Genomic DNA, 25,150 nt, shown 5'->3' on the forward strand with positions numbered 1-25,150 from the left:
AAGACATAAATAGGCCATCATGACACATTGGGAGGTAGAAACTTTGTTTTTTTTGTCTCAAAAAATCTGCCTGACGTTGGAACTCTTGAATGCCTGGAACCTTTATTTACCTACTGATTGCATCAAAGACAGATTGCAATCCAAATATTACTTGCCTGACACTTATATGATTAAGTGTTTGAGTCCATCTTAACAGTTCACTTCAGCATTCATTATAGTTTTTTTTAACGTAATATTAAGACGTTTAGACTTATACAAATTGTCAGAACTGACCTTTGGCTTAACACATTAAGATTTTCTTTTAACACTTATGCAAATTGTTATAGTTGACCTTTGACTTCGCATAACTCTCTTTCCACTGCTATCGATCTAAGACCCATCATTTAATTAGTGGAATGTTAGTACAGTAGAGTATACTTGATGTACTCTAATATTTGTGGCTCCATCAGCGTATGTTATAAATCTTATAACAAATTTACATTCCATGTGATGCCAAAGATCATGGGACTACTTGGTAGTATGAACCCAAAAGCAGGAGTACTCAACTTGGTAAAATGAAACATATAATAAAAGTTTTGCTACAATAACAAAAATGAAACACTAATATACATGTATAATTCCATAAGACGCCAGAACCAAAAAAAGTGAATTGAAACATGGAGTAATCCGTTATTCTGTCATGGGTGGAACTGTTACTATATTTCATTTAGGATATTATTTTGCACAAAATGTTAGGGATTGACCGGGAGTTCATATCTGGAAGCAACTTGCTTTAACCCCTTAACGTCCATTGCCGGGTCAGGCACGTCATGCAAAACGGTCACTTAACGACCTATGACGTGCCTGACACGTCATCAGACTTAAACAAGCTTAGAAAGTGATCAACGATCTCTTAGAAAGTGATCAACCTGCTCCACTTGCAGGTTGAATACAGGTACTGGTTTGATGGGGTAAATTGAATTAGCAGGCTTCAAAGATGGTCCTATTAGGACATGGGGGCAGAATGACAAGATGTAAAAGTTCCAAGTTAAAAAAAGTGCACTTCCTAAATGTGGCGTTTTACCTCCCAAACAACCCGACAAACCCATGCATGGGGGGTATGACTGTACTCGGGAGATGTTGCTGAACACATATTGGGTTGTTGTTTGAAAGTGATGTATACCAGGAGCTGTAAATCCATACCTGAAGAGCAATTTTAGCGATAAAAAACACAAAATAATTACTACCACAAAGTTTGACAAAGACTGGTGGTAGAATTAGTGCATGGAAAGAGTTAAAATTCTAGCATTTGAAATACCTTGGGGTGTCTAGTTTTCAAAAATATATGATTTGATGGGGTAAATTGCATTGGCCGGCTTCAAAGATACCAGAAATGGCACATGGGGGGAAGAATTACCAGATTTGGAAAAAATGGTTTAGAAATAGCAAAACGCTACTTGTACTTAATGCTCCATAACGTGCAGAAAAAAGCAAAAAAACATAAAAACATTGGGTATTTCTAAACTCAGGACAAATAGTAGAATATATTTAGTAGGTTTTTTCATTAGCTTTTTTGGATGAGTAAAAGATTTTTGGGGTAAAAGTCAGAAAATGTGTTTTTTTTTTTACATTTTTCATCATATTTTATTTTTTTATGGAAAATTAGATAATATGATTAAAACAATGGTATCTGAAGAAAGCCCTTCTTGTACTGAAAAAAACAACATATAATTTGTGTGGGTTCACTAAATGAGTGAAGAGAAAATTACATCTAAACACGAACACCGCAAAAGTGTTAAAACAGCCTCGGTCCCAATGGTACAAAAGGTAAAACACAGCCTGGTCCTTAAGGGGTTAATGAACAAAACCTCTGAGCTTCGTCCCAGAGTAAACAATATTTCCTGTGTTGATCGTTCTAGTTTAAGTTTTGCATGACAGTTATGCTAATGTAAAGTAGCTGAAAGCGGCATATTAAAGCTTCATGTCTGAACACAGTTTAAAAGCAGACATTCCACAAGGTTCCTAGAAGACACAATTCTCTTTTATTAGAATTATTTTGAGGGACCACAAATGCAAACGCTTTGCTATTTTTAACGGTCTTATTGCCAATCCTGCTCATTAAACTGGGAAGCTGGGAGGTGAAGGCAGTTTGCACTTAATTCTTATGAAACAAGTGGCCACTTGAAGCAGATAAGTCACTGATAAGTGCTGTTACCATCAATGAACTGTTTTTCTAAAAAAAAAAAAAAAAAAAAAAAAAAAACACAACAACAAAAAAAACTCTAAATTAAATATCTTACCACATTCACTATGTATTATATTTATAAATTATTATATAAGGCCAACTCAAGTATTAAGTAAACGCAAGAATGTTGTCAAAAATTGTTTTTTTTTTTTTTTTTTTTTTTTTTAAAAACAGCTTATAACATTTAAGGTCCATTATGGTAGGTGTTTTTTTTTTTTTTTTTTTTTTTTTTTGCAGAGTCTTGATTAAAAACATTCTATTACATAACATTACACTCCAAGCTTAGTCTTCGTAATATACTTTAAGTTCAGCGGCCTTCTCCTTAACCTATATAGCTCTCAATTTCGTGAATGTGACACTTTTCATTTAGAAGCAAGGTTACAGCTGATGTTGAAGCACTTTTTATATGTGCCATTTTAACTATTAGATAACATTAGATGCCATTAGATAACCGTTTATATATTTTTTATATGAATAATGTATTTTACATACATGTGAACACATTTTGTGCTGTGTGTATATCCACATGCTATTGTGCATTTCAGAGCAAGAGACAATTTGACGCACCCAGAAAATATTCTCAACTCCTACATATGAGTGACATCACAGAGAAGCCTGGGCCCAAAGAGGGATTGTCTCTCCTAAAGAGGGACACTTAAGAGGTAGGCTTCCATACTGCAGGCATATTCTAATTGTAAAAGTGGCTCTAATTGTAAAAGTGCCTCTCTGCAGGCATAAGATAAGAAAAAATGTAAAAACAATATTGAAAAAACAATTTAAAATATTTGCAGTTTGTTAAAAAAAATCTGTTAGTATTATAGATTTTGACAGCTTAAAAGCTTTTTTAAGATCTAGCTTCTAAACAAACCTATAAGGAAGTTAAAGTAAGGATAACAATGGGTACATTTATAACACACGTTCATTCTTCTTACCCAATTATTTAAGAATAAAAATAGCGATATATGTGTTAGTAGGGACCCATTCTGCATCAGCATCTTATAAAAAGAATAGGTGTAAAAAATCAATATTGCTTATGGCCATGTCAAATAGAAAATTTTAGAACACCATACTTGCTTTAAGGTTTTTAAAGCGTTTAAGATTACAATGTTTCCTACAAGATCTTCTTTGTTAGAATATAGTGGATCCTTCCCCACGGTGTTTTCTTGTACTTCTAAAGTTTGTCCATCCGGTTTAATTATGAGAACCTGATATAATTCACAGCTGTCAAGAGGAATGAATGCGAGCTGGATCCTTCAGCAGCCAAAAAGCTCTTGTGTACAGAGCAATTACATTTCAAATCATCCACTAGGGATCTCTGTGCAGTTAAATGGAAAAGTAGCAGATTGCTCCTGGAAGGCTACCTGATATGATATGATTCAGGTGCATTAAGGCAGACCTCAGAGAGCAGCAGAACGGATGGCTGAATTGCTTGATACAGGGTTAGCGAGAGATTTAAGTTAAGATGATTCTCAACAAATCTATTACCATATGCCATTGATCCCTAGAGACATATATCAACGGCATGGTTTCATGGTACTTGAAGCAGCAGTGGTGAACTATCAGCCTTGTGACAATCCAAATGCAAGTAGCTACAACAGCTGAAGGTATAATCAAGTTTCTTATAATTTGTAAGACCAACGTGTTACATATAATGAGCAATACCCATGCAAACTGGTAAATGTGGAGCAACTAGCAGGGATATTCTGTCAGGTAGAGATCACAATCACATATGCCTCATCAGGTACAGATCTCAGTTAGTCACCCCCCCCCTTCACCCCCCCCTCTAGTCTTTTGCATGTTGTAGAGAACCCAGATATGATATATGCACTGTAGAGTACAGGTGCTGAAAAGGTGCAAGTTACAGATTCTGTAAAAAAAAAAAAGGGACAGATACCCTGAGGTGCTACATGTAAAGCAACTACAAAATAAGACAGCAGAGAATAGTTTCCACCCTTTTCAGAAAATGGTTCTCCATAGTATGTAGGCTGAAATATTTGGGATGCTGAAATTCCCATTTCCACAACCCTTGCCAGTGGCAATATCTCATGTAATGCCATCAAGAGATGTTAAATGTGAAAGTGGACACTATAAAGTCACACAACTCACCTGTAACCAAAGTTTGTTGTTCACAGCATCCCTTCCCGTAGCAATGCACTGAAATGTTGCATTCTGACCAGCGTTGACCTCAACATCTCCCAGTCTCAAAAAGTGAGGCGATTTATCTGGTGTAAAAAAAAAACAAAAAAAAAAACATAAGTGTTTAGTCAAGGCATTGTTCTGATGATTAAACAACATACTGTGACACACTGGGATGCAGTAAACACTTTTGTGATACACGGTTGGCAAAGGGGACTCTAGGAGCCAATCAGGTCTCATGTATGATAACAAGATTCCCTTTCCCAGAACACCTTCCATAGTGCCAAGGAAAGCCGATGATCAGCTGAAGCAATCCTCCCTCACCCAGAGGAAGTCTTGCATGTTTAACATTATGCACAAGACTTCTCTTAAAGAGGAAGGCAGAACATTTAATGTCGATACCTCACAGGCCTACAGTTGACGCCAAATCAGTGGTGAAACTGCCCTATTGTAGATTGAGAACAGACTTTTAAAGTAAAAGAAAAGATAATATTTCTAGGGCCTGCATGGTGTGCTTGTGCCAGTACTGGGGTTTCAGCAGTCCAAGTCCGGCTGTGTGCCTGCTTGCTGCCACTAGGACAAGGGTACAATTATGACAAATTGTAATGTTAACATGACAAAGTAATATCCCAGTAAGGATTTATATTTATGTATATTTATACATAAGAATCTATCCAAGTAAGCAAATCGTTCTCAGTGTCCTCTTCAACAAAAGAGACAGGTATTCCTAATTTAGTTCCCTGTATGAGGCATTTACAGATGGCAACAGATAAACTGAATCTGTTTAGGCCCAAAATCAGGATGACCTAGATTGTAAAGCACTTATTTCATCATCAAATTCCACGCCCCCTGCATTTAAAACTGCAGAGTGGCAAGCAAAAATCTAAAACTGTCATAAAGATGTCCAGGTTATTATTTCAGTGTTAGTCCACAAGAGAGATTGCTAACTTGTAATATGTTTACATTCCAATGTCTTTAATCCTAATGTTAAGTATGACTTGTCCTTAAAATTGCATCCATTAGTGTATGTACGATCCAGAAAGCAAAATTAAAACAAGCCATGCTTTAAACTATCCATTGTCCTTGCGTGGAAGTGCTTACGTTATCTGTAACCTATTGTCCTCCTTTTAACAGCTTGCAAGGCTTCCCAAGGAACTCACAGAGAATGCATGTTATAGTAGAACACTGATTGATAATCTTGATTGATAAGAGTAGAGTCCTCAGGGCCACATTAAGAAGTGTGTCGGCTGTGTCTTCATTAAGGTGTCTAACATTTCAGCCCTGCCTGAAACTAACCAATTAAGAGCTTGCGCAATAATGCATCAATTCTTTTAATTAAAGATTAGCATTCATTTACAAAGGCTTGTGCCCCTTCTCATAGTTGAGATTAGACAGTAATTCATGTGGCAACCACATCATTTTCTGCATGGAATTGCAAACAAAGGAGGTTTTAGCATTCATTGTACTGAAAGCATTGTTTTTAGAAAGTGCCAATGTATATATTAAAAGATGACAAGGGACACATTAAGTACCACAAAAGAAACTGCAATAGGTGGGGGAAATTTTTTTTTTTTTTTTTATTAAATCAGCCTTACCACAAGGGTAGCTCAAAACCTGGATATCATCGATTGCGATATATGTACCCCTCCCGCCAGAGGCTTCAGCTTCAAATATAACCTGGCAAAAGATAAACACAAAAAGGAAGCTTAGAGGCACTTCAATTAACATATTAGCATATTAGCATTTGGCAGCACTCATTTTGGGATAAATACTCCATTTTGAATAGCTTTTAGGAAACTCTTCAGTACGCACAACTAATTGTGAAGAAAAAAAGGAAATTTGTTAAATGACAGTGACACAAATTTCTGACAGGAAAGAGAGATATTATAAGAATCTTTGGAAAAAATATATACAACTTATTCACTTGACGTCCCATAAATCCTAATGGTCACAGAATCCAACTATCGTTTCGTTCTAGGCGTCAGTAACGCAGCCATCAAATATTCTAAATATTAGTTAATATACTGTGTTTCCAGATATCGATACATAAAAATACATTCAAGCTCAACAGGACAGTTTAATTATATAAGAAATGCAATCTGCATAAACTGGCATCCTGATACATACAGGGTCCGTGACAATTTTATATTACTCTTCAGCTATTTATTCAAAAGGCTAGAGAAAAGGTTTTCTTAATCCCATATAGCTTGCTAATTGCATCACATAAGGAAAAACTGCCCCTTCACATGGCATAAGGTTTCTGAAAAACGATTATACTAAAGTTTCCCCTGATAATCTTTATGGACTGATTGCATTACATGCCAACTGGCGCGTAATGAACACATCAGCACAGCATGATCCGTTCAGAGATTTCTGCACTGGCTAGCCGCCGATGGAAAACGTGACACTTACAGTTCATATCTCCAGCTTGAACACAAACTCAATTTCCAATGCACCGGGTCAAGTGAATTGGATGTCTACAGAAGTGATTGCACTTGTGACATATGACAATATAACCACCATCCACCAGTCAAGCTACAGACACTCAACAATACTTGTTCTCTCTTGGCCTTTTATTGCCTTTTTTTCAGGCCCTTGAGAAACATCTTTACTGAATGGACAAGAACAAATGAGCCAATCAATATGCAGTGTTTGGATTGCATCAGCATAAGAGAATGGAATCTAACCATACCTGGGAACCCCTTCTGACGTGTGGCTTTGTTTAGGGAGTGTGGCTAGCGTCAGACTTGAGTGGGTGCAAAATAGGCAGAACCTGTGATGAGTGAGGTCAACAAATTGCTTCCTCCCTTTCGAGAGATTGAAGGGACTCCCCATCAGCAGCATCCTTATTTAAGGGTTAATGCTGCATTAATTTAACTTTTTACTCGAGGCTTCTTGCTGGCACAGATTATGCCCCAGAGGTACACAATCTGTGCCAACAGAAAGCCTCTGGTAAAATGTTAACTTCAATGAATGACAGTATTAAGAAGCAAAAATATCTAATAATGATAATGGCTAAAGGAAGCTAAAGCATTTAAGAGCGAACAGGACAAGACAAATTATGCATGCCTTCCCAGTCAAAAGGCTATTTAGGAAACAGACTACTCTTCCCACAGTACCGTGTCCACTACTACAGAGAAATTGCTTATAGCATTACATTGCTATGGTTACTGCTAAATGCATTTATCCACTATTTACAGGAATAAAACACTTTGGAAGCAGATTTGATATCCTTCTGGGTTATTTCCACAGCATGTTCTGTCCGTGGTTTAATGAAGATTTTCATCGGACCTTAATTGCCCCAAGGACAAACTTCTAGAAATAGAGACATTAGTACTTGTGTATCATCTGGGTGTCACCGCTCCTCCTAACCAAGAACAAGCAGCAGCACCGGCTGATGGTCCCCAGCTGGGAGGATATACAGTACTGAGGTCTCTGGCTGCAAGTCTGTTATGGCCTTATCTGGGGGACCCAAATGGAGTTTTAAAGGTGTACAGGTAGACTAGCAAAGGTAGAAATACTAACAGGTAACATCAAACTCCTGTCACAAGCTTTCAAAAGTAAATGACTGAAGGAAGAAGTCATTCACTAATAGAGGAAAGTGTTTGATAATAAAAAGTGTGTTGTTATATGATAAACAGTTATTTGTTCAGTCATATTGGCATACCTGGGTCACCTGAAGGCTAGTTTTCCAAGGATGTAACCAACCACATGTGACAAGGTCTTGCTGGCTCTTCTAGGTCACGTACAGCAACCACTGGCAGCTAGGGACCTGGTTTTGCACCTAAATCTAGATTAAGCCGTCTGTACGTAAGCAAAGGTATTCCTTAAACTAATACTAATGGCATGTCTTGAGGACTAAAGCCTGGGAAATGCTAATCTACAAATGTCTCAAACTTATTCCAACAGAAAGAAGCAATTTCATGCTTCGCCTACTTCCAAATGAAATTTAACAACTAAATAAGGTAGTTAAAGTGGCTATAATATTCTGGACAATGAGGATATTTGATTACAGAGTTGCGACTGAAATAAGATGACGTCTCATTTAAATCTCCTGTGTAATGCTGTATTTTTTCTTATTATTTGTGTTACCTGATATCCCTTTTCCCCATTGCCATTTAATTTGCAAATTGCAAAACACATTCAGACAGAGGCAAGGAAAACTAAACTTAGAAGGTGTAGATTAGTTCATGAGAGGAGCTCAGGCATGCTTTATACAATTTGTTGATGACCTCATGAGGATTATTATGCCGTAAAGACAAAATCAAATTTACAAATGATAATTATTTCTGAAACACAAGCAATACTCATCTGGACACTTCAATTTGCACATAATTAAAGTCAAACTTACTTAACAAGCTTTAAACAGATTTCAACTGCTGTGCAATTTAACATAGTGATAGCTGTACAGGGCCATATTATCATTAATATTATTAGCATTCACATCCAGCCAGTAAAACAGAGGTTATGTGATAAAAAGGAAAGCGACAGAAGACTTCATTGATGTAATACCCTTTGATGAAATGACAGCATAAGGTGACATTAGAACATCATGTATATGATGAGGTCAGAGATACGCGTGACATGGTAATCATGAAGATCATCCAGCTTGGAGATTTCACAGGTGGCAAGAATGATAAGGTTCACTCTTTTTTTTAGGTTCAAAGAATGTGGTCAGCCAGCATCTGTTGGTCTCATAATATTACGTGAATTTTGGATGTTCTTTTAACCCTTTCCTGATTACTACATGGGATAGAAAGCATGTTACTTAAAAAGATACAAGGCTAAAACTCAGCACAAGCGACACAGTCTGAACAAATGTACCACAGAGAATATCTTATAAGTAAACTTTGAAGAGTTAAATGTAACACAGGAAAAAGATGGAAAATAAATGAATTTGTTTTTTTCGCAAGGATTTTTTTCCCTAAAGTTGCATACTTGCAGGATGCCAATTAATTCAATCTTGAAGCAACTGTAATATAATCGGATCCCTCATCAATTTGAGCTATAAAGAGATTGTTTGCATATCTGAAAGCCTTCTGCTAACCAAGCCAATTTATTTTCCACACAAGCTCCCCGCCTCCTCCTTCTTCCAGCTAGCGTTTCTTTAGCTAAAATCTCAGAGCTCGATTCAAAATAAATGAGGAAATTCTGTCAGGGACCTAAATATCAGTACAGCATATTTTCTTTGCTTTACTTTCCCTTAGTATTCTGACTGCATAAATGAAGAGAAATTAGCAGCAGTTAAAAGGAACATCACCCTATTTTTGTCAGTACCCTGTTTTAAAAATGGAAGACATTTTGTAAGTGTGTGCGCTGGCAATAAATAAGTGTTCTTTATTTAAGGGCGGAAGACGCGAAAAGCCTGTGTAATCAGTTCTACAAATAAACCTATTAAAATCCATTGTTACACACATCGCCCTCACCAGTCCTTGATCTTGTCTTGATATGAGCTTTGTGCCTATCCCATGCATATTTAAATTCCCTTAATGTAGTGGCCTCACCACCTCCGATTAGAAGCCGTTGCGCTTTTATCTACCACCCTCTCAGTAAAGTAGAACTTCCTTACATTGCATCCACGCAGATCAACTAGTGTTCTCTCTATTGACTCATTACTACACTAAACCAAGAAGTGCGTAATTCCAAGTGATGAACCAGATTAACACCTAATTGCCCTTACACTCTGTAGGCTGCTCAGCATGGTAGAGCAGGGCTATATAAAAATTAGGTGGGACAGCACCGAAAGCCCAGTATGCAAACCAAATTAGGGACAAGAGGTCATAAGGCTTTCATCTGTGTTATAGGCCCAGTGAAATTTGATAAACATCAACTTAAAAAAGGCCTATGCATTACTGTTTCGGTTTGTTTTTCCTCAACAAGTCAGCGCACCAGGCCATCCTTAAACGCAATAAACTTCAAAGTCAAAGGGGGAAATAGGTGAGATTTCTATGTTAAGTACAAGCAGGAAAATGCTTTATCTTCCCTGCTATGCCCATGTCCCCTTCACTGTCCACAAAAAGAAATAAACCTTGCTGTCGGGACCCCAAATTAAAGCGGATCTGCCCCATAGAATTTTAAAGGTTCCCAGCATTTTGTGTTTTGTCACTGTTAGGCTGTCTTGTGCGGAGACTGTGTGCTTGTTGTAAGGCTGCTACTGGTGGGGTATAAGAAAACAGAAGGTATGGTGGAAAAGTGGGGGTAGACAGATAAAGATGGAACTAGTATGAGAAAAACAAGCGTGGAAAGCATTCGGAAATCAAAAGATAATCTCGTCTAACGTCTCTCAGACTCACAGGCTACTGTAATAATGACAAGATTTAGAGTTTAAGTCCTGGGGATCAGATGTCTGACATTAATAAAACAAAAGGCCAGAAAATTACTAAAAGCAGATTCACTTTTAAGCTTTGTCTGACAAGTTTGTGATTGTTTTCCACTTTGCTAAGTTTTGTCAAAATATTTAGGAACATTTTATCTTACAAGAACTTATTAGCTCCAGGTGGTTCTACCATCTGTAAGATTGGTTTCTGAGGTTCTTCAACATGCACAAAGCCCTCTCCAAAAATGAATAAAATTGAATATGCAGAAATAACGTTGCATGTCACAGGTACAAATAACTTGAAGTAATTAGGTCTTGCTCATGCAATCACCTTTAAAGCAAAGGTGAAACACATAAAAATTATATATATATATATATATATATATATATATATATATATATAACAATTTTACTTGGAACACTGTAATGACGGCACAGTAATTATTCTACAAAAAAAAACAAAAAAAAAAAACAGCTACTTATTTATAGGAGGCTCAATGGACTGCAAAACAATCTAACCAATTACCAGTTTATCATAAAAAAGAAAGTAGTGAATTTGACTGTTAATGTTTTGCCAGCTTACCATTTATTAAAAGGGTCTAAAGCAGCCCTGTCACTTTACTAAATCTTCAATTTTCAGAATTTTCAAATTAATCGTTCAGCCTTATTAAATATATTCCCCTTGAAGATCACAAGGGATATGTCTATAAAAATACCCACTGTTTTAGGATCGACTCATGGTCAATATTATACTAGGAAACAAAACTGGTTACATACAAAACAATCCAAGGTGACTTTTGAAATCTGCTATAGAGTTAATCACTGTAATCAATAAGGCCATTTCTAAATAAAACAAATTGCACAATTAATGTTTTTAATAAACACCAGTGTTGTCGCATGTGGACAATGGGATAAACGGTTCCTTTTATTTGGATTTCATAGATTGTCCTAGTATCGAGGCAACTACATCAGCCATTTTCCCAGGGCCGGCCGAAGACTTAACGCCGCCTGGGGCGAAGTTTAAAACGCCGCCCCCCCCCGTCGGGGGGGCGGCATTTTAAACTTCGCCGACGCCATAATCTACGACCCCCCCCCCGGTACTTACCTTTAAACAGTCCTGCGGCGAGTCTCCCTGCTCTGCCACGGTGCCGGCTTGTAATGCTGAGCGCCGGAAATTGACGTCACTTCCGGCGCTCTGCATTACAAGCCGGCACCAGGACCGAACAGGGAGACTCGCTGCAGAGGAGAGAGAGAGAGGGGCGCCAAGCGGGTAAGCGAAAACCACTCGGTGCCCCTCTCTCTCTCCTCCGCTTCAAAAAAAAAAAAAACGCTAGGGGCAGCAAAGTGCCACCCCTTCTAAAGTGCCGCCTGGGGCAATTGCCCCAGTCTGCCCCATTATAGGGCCGGCCCTGCATTTTCCCATGACACATACATTTCACACACGAGTGCAGTATGAACAAATTCTATTCTTTGGTAGATATCCCACATACTGCAGGCCAGCACCTCCAGCAAAATCAGCGGTTGTGCTACAGGATGCCTGATCGCCCAAAAGACCTCCTTGTTATGCGGCAGAGGGGCCTCTGCCCCCTGGACCAGCTGCCCTAGGCTGGAATACACTACTGGTCCTGGGAAAAAAACAAAAAGAAAAACTAATATGATCTCTCAAATAACATCACAACAAAAACTAAATATTTTTCATTCTAAATTGGCGAAGACCTTCTATAAAGCACTGTTACCATCGCCATCATAAGACACACAGGGGGTGTATAAGAATGTCATGTTTTTGAATTAGCCAATATATATTTCACTATAAATTATCCTGTATACAAATCTATCAACTGTGTGTTTGGCAGATGGCAGCAGAACACTACCTACCGGCATACCTGGGAACTTCTGAGAGTTCCCAGGTATGCCTACCAGAATGCTTAGTGCCTACTGTAACATATGGTGGAGGAGGGTTAATTGTCTCGTTATATGGTGGAAGGGATCTGGAATTATCTAATCAATTTCCTGGAGTTTTCGCTCCTTCTCACCCACACTTGCATAAACTGCCTAATATAAAAGATTGCAAGCCCACTGTGCCCTCTGCTCCTGTGCCATCATGTCTTAAAACATGCTAATGTAAAGTAAAATTAACAACAATGCCTTAACAGGGGGAAACTTAATGAGAAGAAAATGATGCAGAAAGGAACAAAAGGACCTTTAACAGTACATATAAGTTAATATTTTATTACAAACATGTTGGGCACTTTAAACTTTGGATACGTTGATGTATAAAAATGTTGGATTTGGAAAAAAATGACAAAAATGCCTTAATCTGCAAAGGGGCTGTAGCACAACAGCTGGATAGCTGAATACCTGAAATCCCCTTGAGGAAAATCCTATATACAATATTTGTACAAAGCAGCCGAGGCTCTTCCATATTGGATAGTGGTAAAAACAGCAATCATTGTTTAATACAGCAAGAAAGCCATCTGTCAGAAATAAGCTTTCTTTATATAAAGTTGATAAGGCCAAGTGAACAAATGCAGACACACATATAATATGTAATTGATATCAACTTGACATCGTGCTTGCTGTAACAACTGAGTCGCAATGCTATTAACCAAAGGTAATCCTATCAAAGGTGCAGCATTAATAGCTGCGGAAAACGTATTGGTAAATAAAAGCTGCGATATATTGAAGAGTTGTATCCAGTGGCTGAAGATGGTGTGAGAAAAGGGGGGTAGATGGTGTGAGAAAAGGGGGGGTAGATGGTGTGAGAAAAGGGGGGTAGATGGTGTGAGAAAAGGGGGGTAGATGGTGTGAGAAGGGGTGGTAGATGGTGTGAGAAGGGGGGTAGATGGTGTGAGAAGGGGGGGTAGATGGTGTGAGAAGGGGGGGTAGATGGTGTGAGAAGGGGGGGTAGATGATGTGGGGGGGTGCTTAACAGATTCTCGCACCGGGGCCCTGAGGCTTCTAGTTACGCCCCTGGGACTGTTGATCTGGTGCCCTCCTAGCCTGATGCTGATTTTGTACGAAGGGATTGATAATAGTCTATCATGGCTTGGAAAATACTAGGGTATGATGATACATTTTTAGATACAAAATGCTGTATATTATGTAAACTGTTTCACAAAGTTTATATTTTCACTTATGGATACATCTCCCATTTAATGTCTGACAGAATCTCTCTCTTTGTAGAATCACCCTGGGTATAAGCAAGTTAATTTTTTGCGATAGATCAGGGTCTGTGCATTTAGTTAGCCCAAGTTACAAGAAACACTAGTGGCTGTGGAAGAGTTGAATGCCTGAGCCACTGATGAGTGACAGATCTAAGCCTTTTTAGATTTATTAATTAGGTTATTGCAGCTTGTTCCAAAACATCCGGTTTAAGTCGTGGTGCGTGTCGCTTGTGTATTCAGACAATTGAAACACACGATCTAATAATATGAAGATTGGTCATTATTTCTGCAAATGACTGCAATTAAAACAAATTAAACTAAGCATGTCTGCTGCTTACCCTTCAAACTGCAGAGATCCAGCTTGGAAATTAAGTGTTCAGTTACAGCACATTGGTTTTACTCAAGGCATTTCATCATGGACATTTGCTAAACAAGTGAATTGTTGTAATGGGTTTATTGTTCGCTGGGGCATATTAATTGTATCACCGCAGCACTGCCTGTATTGTCGACGCAACCAAAGCACGGTGTGTACAGACACCACAATCTGTTCATCACATATTTGCTATGATGCGGTAATTTGTCTTATTGGGTGTTGAAAGACTAATTCTCAAATTCTTCTTTAAAAGGTGCTATTCTACCTGCTCAGATAAATGTAAGACTTTTGTAATTAAATGCAGCATTAGAAGCAGCATTTCCAGAACTGCTGACTCCCCGAACCTTTCTCATAACATAATTAGTTATCATGTGGCATAGAAGCAGGTACACAGATTGTTGCCATAAAGAGGTGTCTCAAACGTTTGTGTACTTAAGTGATTAAGCCTGCGGAGAAAACGGTAAAAAATGACAAATCTTAACATAGTAGAGAGAGCAATTAACCTCATGTATATGACCCTTAGTTTCTCTGGGGCAGGAACCTTATACTATTGCATAAACATCAAGGCAGTTTAGTTATGATCCCTATTGCTTTTGGGTAGCTATTTTAAGCATTTAGCTTTGTGGGGGTTTTCTCACGATTATTATGCTTTTGTATTAAACACTTTATATCACCGGAGCGTGAAGCCTATTTATAATGTTCGTTTTGAAGGCTCTTTGTGGAGGTGTTGTGGGTCCCGACCGGATCCGTGGGTGAGAGACTGCAGGCAGGGAGCCTTGGAGGATCGTTGGCGTGTAGCCCGTTGAAAGATTTTGCTACTGATTAAATATAGCTATGTAACATTAGATAACACTTACAAAAACATTGTGTTTGGTATAATGAATCCCTAACTTGGATGGGGCTTGTACACATATGTGCTCTGGAACATTTACACTGTCTCATCTAGAACAATGTATGTCCCTGCAACTGGAACTTTTTAATTTTTTTTTTTATTATGACAACAATTTGGGCAACATAAAAAGAGCAGAAAAATAATAATGGTGGGAGTGCTAAGGAGGTTGCGATTCCTCTTGAGACTAGTAGTGTATTATAATGTATATATAAAAATGTATATATAAAAATATATAAAAATTGTATCCGATATTTATATGTACAACCAATCATGTTGAGTTTTACATATTTCTTATGCTTATTACATAGTAGGAACTTGCCACATACATTTAACAACCTCACATGAAATGTCCAAATGGCAAGAGGGGGGCTGACCTAGAGGCATGTGGGCAAGAGAACAACTGCTTAGAAAAGAACAATGCTGAAACCACTGTACCACCAACTCTGTGCACCTGAAGTGGGCAGGCAGATGTAGCAACTGGACACTAACTGAATAGCAAAGTGGGAGCTGCAATGGAGGTCGGCACAGACCTCAACTCCCCTGGGCTGGTCGGGGAGATCTCTCAAAACGGCCTGTGCTTCCCACTACCTGTAAAATCAGGACAGTGTAAGGACTGCCTGGCACACCAGGAAAGTGCCCAAGAATGTACACTATAAGTATATCACAAAATTTAAAGCCAAGCCCCCCTCCCCCAATCCCAAACCGTTAAGCACATCTACTGTTTTAGCATACTATTAATTATTCATTAAAAAGCACACATGGGGAGGTAACAGAAAAATGTGGTTGAAAATTTATTCTACAAACGGTTTGTATCTGTATGTGGCATGTTTTTGTATTTAAAAGCTAACGGAACTTACTTCAACTTCAAATTACTGATAACAGAACAAACAGAATTGTAAACAGCTGATAAGACAATGAAAGAGACTTTAAAACTAGATGTCAAATTATTGAACAGTACTTAACAGGGTTACTTAATCTCTAAGGTACAAAACACATCCTAAATCAAATCCAATTATATGACTGTATTAACCAGCAAAGAAGCTTTGCTGCCTGCATTGTAATATAAAATAATGGGCTTAATGAAATGTAACTATATAACTGTACAATGAAAATATTTGCTTATTTGACTGATCGCGTAAAAAGCCTGCCATGTCGATTATCCGCCATGCTCAGTACCTCACAATTGACTTTGAAGCCACTATTTCCTTTCATTTTGTGAAGTACCTTAAGAGCACCGTTCATTGAGTTAAATAGGTAGAAGAATTTTGAGAGTGGTGGCAAACCAGTGAAATAAAGGGAGACTGGGATTCATCGCCCTGCTTTCGGGTTTTAACAGTACGAGTGTCAAAATATAGCAACAGGGCACGGCTGTAGTCACTAATTTTGCACAATGGATGGAAAACAAAAGGTTGCCACTGAAAAAGGTAAAAGCCTTATGCCGTGACGACATGCAAGACCGATTACTCTCTCTCCTCATATCAATAGAGGCAGCTTGGCAGAGTTTCTACCGAACTAACATGAAAAAGCTGCATGAGCCTTTCTGAACATCAATCATCTAGCAGGTCCAAGTCACTGCAGGGAAAGGAAACACAGCGGGAAAGAAAACAAATTCATTTAGCACAACACTATGACTGACATCACTAGAGGCGAACCATGAAGGAGGGCTGTAAATAATAGATTTCAATGTTAAGGATACACAGACAACATGGGGGGGTGGTAAAACGTAAATATAACTCCATGCACCACTGCTGTGTCTCATAATGAAGATTAAACCACAAAGAAAATGAGGCACCCATGTCTAGGAAACTGGATCTTATGTCATATCACGCTCCAATGCAAGGTAGGTACATGGGAGCTGCAAAAGCACATACCTCAATCAATTCCACATCTGAGAGGGCCTATCGGGGAGATCCTCTGATCTCTCAAACTCCATAATCTCAACTGCCCACAACAGTGACCACAAATTCGGACACTTGAGAGGTATAGACACGTGTTTGTGGAGAGACAAAATAGACAAATAAAAAGGGAAAAAAACTTGTAACAAACTGAAGGTATATAAAAATTGTATTTCAGAAGCATTAAAGAAAACTCAGAGCACGTAAAAGAACTAATTACATAATGATCAAGCTGATAAAGCTGACCTTTCAAAGAGGAATTTTTATTTCATTTTTGGTTTATTCCTGGATATTTAAAAGTAATTTCCTAGAGTACAAGGATACTTTGCGAGCCAAGTGCCCAATAAAGAGACTTATATTTTCTTAATCAAAGCGTTACTGCCACTTAAGGCATCCAAGCGTTGTAGGTAAAGAGTTGCCTACCGTTCCGCATCGCAAACTTTAATCACTTCATTAATATCATAGCAGGAGAAGAACGTTATCCCCATCTAATATAAAGCTCCTGAGACAGATCGGCTGAGAGCACTTCAAAGTTAGCAAGGTGGGGGAACAGAGAAGCATATCGCAATTACTCAAAAAGAAAATATAACATTTTGTACCAGAATCTATATATAATGGTAACTAACATTATAAGGAGATTTGGTGTACTATATGTGTTTATATGTGTTTCAATTGGTGTGACTTATATAGGTCAGTGGTCTATTTCTGGAATGGCCCATCAGCATATCTGGAATGGACCATCAGCATATCTAGAATGGCCCATCAGCATATCAGCACAACTTTCTAAATGAGTTGACCTTAAGACTCTTGAAATATTAACCCTTTAATAGCCATTAATGGAGCTTCTATGTAGTGACTTGCCACATGTATTAGCCACATGGCTCTAATATGGGTCATCACGGAAAACTTGTAAAAATAAGTCACTTGCATTCAAGCAGGGATGTCCACCATAAATATTGGGAGCAAATGCACCAACCGGGAGTCTTAATTTTGATCATAGCAGTGTAGCATGGTCAGCTCTAAACTGTGTGACCCTGAAAATCTGCCCCTTCACCCAGAGAACCTGAGATTGAGGAGAATTCAGGGTCAAACCTCGAGAGCTCCCAGGTATGCACATAAGTATTTTATGGATATATATTGATTGATGTGACCTTATAAAACCATTAAAAAAAAGACCAAGATAAAGTTTCAGGTATGTTTACTGTACTTTCCTGATTCTAATAAAAAAATGCTCCTTGTTAACTTATACCAGGTGTCACGGTCAGGACTACTTGCCAAGCCGTGACTGTGTGGAGAGCATGGTAGCAGGTAGTCTGCCACCACTCACGATTTTGATACCGGATTCGTGAGAAATCCGAATTAGAACCTTTATCTCTATATATATATCAACCCACCCCGGGCAAACAACATATATATATATATATATATATATATATACTGTAGAACTCAATAACAATACGGTAACGTGTTATCCTCTCTTAGGGTTTGTGGATATCGACACTAGAGCCCAAAGACAGACTTAGATTATGAATATTTTAATAACAAAAATACAAAGATTACACAGTGCCAGAATTACAAAAAACAAGACATACAAAATAAAAATAAAACGGCAAACAGTTCTTAAAAACAAAGGGACTTAAACACAGGACCCTCACTCACGAGTTTCTCCAATAAGTAGGCCTGTGGGAACTCCTTAAGTCCAGATGGTTTCTTATGATGTTGTTCCGATGTAGCTTGCTGCATCTCTCGAAACTTTTTTCTGTAGAATTCAGGGGTGAGGTTAAAACTTTTTAACAAGGCAGATTTTATGGCCTCATAGTCCTGATCAACTTCCATTGGTAAGGAAGCAAACACATCTAGTGCTTTCCCCTTCAGGCGTGGGGTTAAAAACTTTCCCCACTCTTCCTTGGGCAGCTGGTACTGCCGGCACACTTTCTCAAATCCTCTCAAAAACACATCCAAGTCAGTGTCCTTTTCCAGCATTGGAAAGTGTTCCAGGCGAGGTCGGTTAGCATATCCATCTCCGTTAACTATGCTTTGGGGAGACGGACTATATTGCTTTAACCGTAGAAGTTCCAGCTGGTACCTCCGCTCAGCTTCTCGTTCAGCAGCTGCCCGCTCCGCAGCTCTCTCAGCAGCCTCCCTTTCTCTCTCTCTTTCCGCAGCCTCCCTCTCTCTCTCCTTGTACTGCAGAATCAGGTTGAACTTTAGCTGAGGATCCACGCTCCCCAGATCTTTTAGTGCCACTTGTAACTCAGAGTCCACTGCACTCAAGGCGTTAACTTTATCAGGAAAACATCCTTGATCCACAGGCTCTTCCAAAATCACATCTGCTCCAATGGCCTGCTCTGCACAGAGTTTATCATGTTCCAGGAGATCCAAAATCAGCTGCTCTTTGCTTTTGCCAAAAATTTGTATATTCCTTTCTTGACAAACCAGCTCCAGAGATTCTTTTGGCTGTCGTCGATATGCCTCCATAATGCAGTATGGTAGAGAAAAATAAAAAGGAGAGGAACGAACTGTTTTGCACTGTATGTCTGTAATTAGGCACTGAGTAGTGTCTTTGGGAAATTACACAAAACCCATGTAATTTCTTCTAGTACTAAAATCACCAAACCGGGCAATACAAATAGCACTAAAAAACTCTAGATATCCCACCTAGCTGCCGCCAAGTTTGTCACGGTCAGGACTACTTGCCAAGCCGTGACTGTGTGGAGGGCATGGGCATGAAGGGGTTAATAGCACCAGGCCTCTGGATTTACTAACTTGACCCCTTAACAAGGCATAAGTTACACCAAATTAACCCCCAAATCCTGCCTGTATCCCCCCAGGTAGTCTGCCACCACTCACGATTTTGATACCGGATTCGTGAGAAATCCGAATTAGAACCTTTATCTCTATATATATATCAACCCACCCCGGGCAAACAACATATATATATATATATATATATATATATACTGTAGAACTCAATAACAATACGGTAACGTGTTATCCTCTCTTAGGGTTTGTGGATATCGACACTAGAGCCCAAAGACAGACTTAGATTATGAATATTTTAATAACAAAAATACAAAGATTACACAGTGCCAGAATTACAAAAAACAAGACATACAAAATAAAAATAAAACGGCAAACAGTTCTTAAAAACAAAGGGACTTAAACACAGGACCCTCACTCACGAGTTTCTCCAATAAGTAGGCCTGTGGGAACTCCTTAAGTCCAGATGGTTTCTTATGATGTTGTTCCGATCAGAGTATATCATGGAGTTCTGCTTTGAGGTTGCTGCATTGTCCCTAAATCACCCTCTGTTTCAAGAAACCCCCCCCCTCTGACCACATGACCGATTATATGACACCATCCCCAAGAATCAGGTCCCATCTTTGATGTGCCAATAAGTTATGGTGGGGTAAAGGTGATGGAAACCCCTCCACTTAAGATAGCAATGGAATTCCTATAACTCAGGGTCCTTATCTGTTAGGCCATGAATCACCACAGGGGTCCTTTGGGAAGATGACACCTCTAGCCAGAACAGATACAGAGGGCAGGCACAAAGAAACACATTAAATCCACCTCAGATTAACTCATTGAATGCTTAAACAAAGAAACTAACCACCTCTGCTGGGCTTACCCTTCCATGCATCCACTACGTTATATGAGTTAATCATGACACCAGGCTGTCTGTTAACATGTGTCGATAACAGCAGTGTACCTTATCTGTGCATGTGCGTGTCTTGGCTCTCTGAGAGCGCCTCCACTCTGAAGCTGGGTTCACTAATAGATGCCATACAAAAAGAATATGGATGCTCACCAAGCACACACACAGCGGCTTTATAACCTGTCTTGCGGTGCATCCCTGCTTGGGAGCATCTCAAATTTTAGCTCTCTTGTGCTATTGCAGATAAAAAAAATACATTAAAAAAAACTCCATTTACATATCAGGCTGATGGAGACTCCAGAACCATAACGAGAGGCAGATTTCCTCAGCACGAGGAACCCAACTACCCCAGACGTGCGGTTCGGCCTTCATTGGCCTTGTCGATGGGTTGCGGTTGGTATCCTTCTAGACACGAGAGCAAGGATATCCACGTCTGAACTCGCCTTTACACCCCAAGAGATCCAAATGGATCTAATAGATGCTTACTTTGCTTAGTAACATGCTTTTCCCAGATCCCAATTATCTTTTAACATATGTACTGTTGTTTTTAATTATCCCAGATTAATTTTTGGTTGTTAGGTAGTGAAGCCTAATTTTGAAGGAAAAATATAACTACCATACTAAGCTACAGCATGTTTACTTGGATTCACATGCAGCTGGGCATTTTAAAAGTGGACTGAACATCTGATGTTTAGTTCAAACACTCTTCAATGATAATCTAATACAAAAGAGATTATTCAAATAAAAACAGTTTATACCAGACAAGCTCACTATACAAATGTATTTTAGAAGATGGGATAATGCGCTTGGTTCACTTTTTGCATTTCAATTTTAATTTTTGCTTATTTTCCCTAAGGCACAATTTTTTTTAAATTTATTTATTTTTAACAGGGGTTTAAGGCCGAGCTTTGCTTGTATCTATATAAATATGTGGTACTTCTTGATTAAGTCACATTCTTGTGAAATGTCAGATAAAAAATGGACAGTTTTATTTGGAGAAATAGTTCTCCCTCTTGACAATTCAGAACATTGCCTGCAGTCTATGGATGTGAACAAGACATTCCAATTTACACTTAGAGATTCTTATCAGGTCTGAAAACAATGCAATCCTCCAGACATAGCAAAGCCATTTCAAGAGATATGCGCGATATCAGAGCTCCCCACCGTGAACTTCAAAAAGCAAAAAAAAAAAAAAAAAATGCGCATCTGGTGTGTTCAAAAGGTAATGAAACAGGCAATCATAGAAAATCTTCTGTACAGCAAACACAGAGAGAGGAAAAAATACTAAAATGGGTATTCCTTTAGTATTTTAGTAGTACTGTTGCACAAAGCCACGTGAGGAAAAAGTCTAAATAAATTGTGCCGTAAAGAAGCTGGCAATTTATTGTTTAAGCAGAGGAGTCGACAAACAAATAGTAAAGGGCTATTTTTGCACCCACTTCGTATTCATGTTTTGTACAGTCTCAAAGCCTATCTTGATCCATATTATCAACTTCAATTTACAAAAACAGAATTATTATTATTAACTGGAAACACAAGAGGATCTCTGTAACAAGGATGAGTTGTTTGAAAATAAATTACCAGGCGTGTTTCTGTAGGGAGTGAAAACTTGTTTTATAATAATAATTAAAAAAAAAAAGAATGAAAAACACAAATGTGGAAAATATGGGAACAAATTGGCTTAGATGTACAAATTGTTTTCAGCTCCACATCATCAGAACTCAAGGACAATTTGAAAAGATGTATCTGGATACCATAACAATTCCGTACTTCAATTATTATTCACTTGACTGTAATCAGGTTTTTTTAAGAAGATGTTCTAAAATACTTGGTGAAATAACATGCTCGGAAGAGCTTGGGAAAAATACAGTGGTGTTATTTAATCAGACTCTTCATCACTGTTCACTTCCATTAATCATTGTCAAAGGATGATACATTCCTTAACTTGAGATCTCAACATTCTCAAACCAGAGAACCATCTCCTTAGATCCTCTCAGAATTAAACTCTGGCCAGTTTGAGAATCAGGGTAGGGTTCCTTACAACAAAGAACCCACAAGAGAGGCCTCCCAGCAGAAGCACTTTGGTTAGCGTACCACCAATCTCCAAAACATGACAAAAATATTAGACTTCCGCTTACGGCACTATAGACCTACACATACCACAACAAAAACAATATTCGTACATCATTGTTATACAGTCCATTGAGTAAAATGTTTAAGATTCCAGGAATTTGCTACCATCATATAAGCAGTTAAGGTGTGTGCAGACAAAGGTTAATGGGAAGATCTGAGAGAGAGAAAACACATAGATGTTATCAGTAGCGTACCGGGCGGGGGGGGGGGGGGGCGGTCCGCACCGGGTGCCGCTCATCAGGGGGGTTCCAACTTGCCGGCACCCCTCCAGAGACGGACAGCAATGTCCGCCGCTGGAGGAGAAGGCTCGCAAGGGAGCGGTATCGGAGGTCTTTAACAGACCTCCGGCTCCCTTGAGTGATTTTAAGCCGGTGGAACTGCTGCTGTGCGCCGGGGTTTGTTGTCAGATCCCGGCGCACAACACTGAAGCCGCGCCCACCGCCGTCCGTGCCCTCTGAACCAGGAAGAAGACAGAAGAAGAGGAGCGAAGAGAAAGAAAAGGAGCTGACTGCTGTAAGAAGAAAAGAGGAAAGGTAGGAAATCATTCAGTGAGAGTGACAGTGAGTGGATTGGTATGTGTGGATTGGTATGTGTGAAATCTGTGGATTGGTATGTGTGGAATCTGTGGATTGGTATGTGTGGATTGGTATGTGTGGAATCTGTGGATTGGTATGTGTGGATTGGTAAGTGTGGATTGGTATGTGTGGAATCTGTGGATTGGTATGTGTGGATTGGTAAGTGTGGATTGGTATGTGTGGAATGTGTGGATTGGCAAGTGTGGATTGGTATGTGTGGAATGTGTGGATTGGTAAATGTGGATTGGCAAGTGTGGATTGGTATGTGTGGAATCTGTGGATTGGTATGTGTGGATTGGTATGTGTGGATTGGTATGTGTGGATTGGTATGTGTGGAATCTGTGGATTGGTAAATGTGGAATGTGTGGATTGGTAAGTGTGGATTGGTAAGTGTGGATTGGTAAATGTGGATTGGTATGTGTGGAATCTGTGGATTGGTATGTGTGGAATCTGTGGATTGGTATCTGTGGCATCTGGAATGGTAAGTGTGGATTGGTAAGTGTGGATTGGTAAATGTGTGAGAGTGATGGGTGTTATGCTGTACCATTTCCAATATCTTTTTCATTATATAATTATGCTCTAAAGTACATCATAACTCCCATCACTCTCACACATTTACCAATCCACAATTACCAATCCAGACTTACCATGCTGTTCCATACAGTGGCAGAGCTGGGAGACAGAGGCCTTGCACCCCCACCGCAGGACTCCTGAAAGGTAAGTGAACTTCAAAGGGGGGAGAGGGTAGATAGTTAGGAGGGGGTAGATAGGGAGAAGGGAGTGAGACGGGGGGATAGGGGGTGAGAATGGGTAGATAGGGAGAAAGGAGGGTAGCAAGAATATTGAAATAAAGAGTCAGAATGAGAGAGCGAAAATGAATGGATTAATGTGTGGATGAATTGTGTGAATGAGTGAGAGAATTAATTAATTTGTGAGAATGCATCAATGAATATGTGTAAATAATTTGTGTGAAAGAATAAATTATTGTGTGAATGAAAGTGAATTAGTGAGTGACTGTAAAAGTGTTTGTGTTAATCATAGGTGTATAGTTGATTTGTCAAAAAAGGCAAAGAGGGTGTTTATGGGACAAAAATGGCACAGGCAGGGTGTTTATGGGACAAAGATGGCACAGGTAGCGTGTTTATGGAACAAAGATGGCGTACACTCGGCTGTTTGGGAACAATGCTGACTCATGCTGGGCTGTTTGGGGGCAAATATGGCACGTCCTATGTGTGTGTAATTTGGGTGCTGGTCAGGTTCTATGTGGGCAATGTGGACGCCGTTCTTTTTGGAGGGTTATTAAAGAAAGCACTATTATATGTTCAGTAAATGTTATTTAAACGTGTTTATTTTACTTATAAGTTATTAATTTATTTTTTCAGATTTCTTGTTGTTTACAGTTGACATACAGTTTACAAATTGGTGCAATAAATATTCTTGCCAACATAATTTTGTAGACGTCTTTACATTTGGGGGGGGGGTGCCACTTACAGGATCCGGCCCGGGTGCCAAATACTCTAGGTACGCCCCTGGATGTTATAGGAAATGCAGAAGACAATGGACTACAGACAAGAGCATACTGCAGGCTCGTCTGGGCCGACTTAGTGCTCTAAGCTATTTTACTCAAGTCCAGGTCTCAATTTACTGGCCACAAGCAGTCCGTTTGGCCTTGGGGAAAGGGGTACTGTCAAACTATCTATATGACTAGAATTCCACAGGAAAACGCTCTGCTTAAACAATGCTTTCTGCCATTGTGCAGTTCCTCTGAACAGCTTCCAACAGCA

General features: G+C 39.1%; 1 protein-coding gene across 13 annotated transcripts in view; it reads right to left on the bottom strand.

The window, feature by feature from the left end:
• The window catches only part of PTPRK (protein tyrosine phosphatase receptor type K), a 250,435-nt gene that overhangs the window by 137,410 nt on the left and 87,875 nt on the right, over positions 1-25,150 (bottom strand). For all 13 annotated transcript variants that reach the window (XM_053460702.1, XM_053460704.1, XM_053460707.1 and 10 more), the window contains exons 4-5: positions 5,956-6,037; positions 4,331-4,446 (exon numbers count right to left, since the gene is read on the bottom strand). In XM_053460702.1, the coding sequence (XP_053316677.1) occupies positions 4,331-4,446; positions 5,956-6,037 (198 nt within the window). The remainder of the gene's footprint in view (positions 1-4,330; positions 4,447-5,955; positions 6,038-25,150) is intronic.

Source organism: Spea bombifrons, chromosome 3, assembly GCF_027358695.1.
Source record: "Spea bombifrons isolate aSpeBom1 chromosome 3, aSpeBom1.2.pri, whole genome shotgun sequence".
Lineage (NCBI taxonomy): Eukaryota > Metazoa > Chordata > Amphibia > Anura > Pelobatidae > Spea > Spea bombifrons.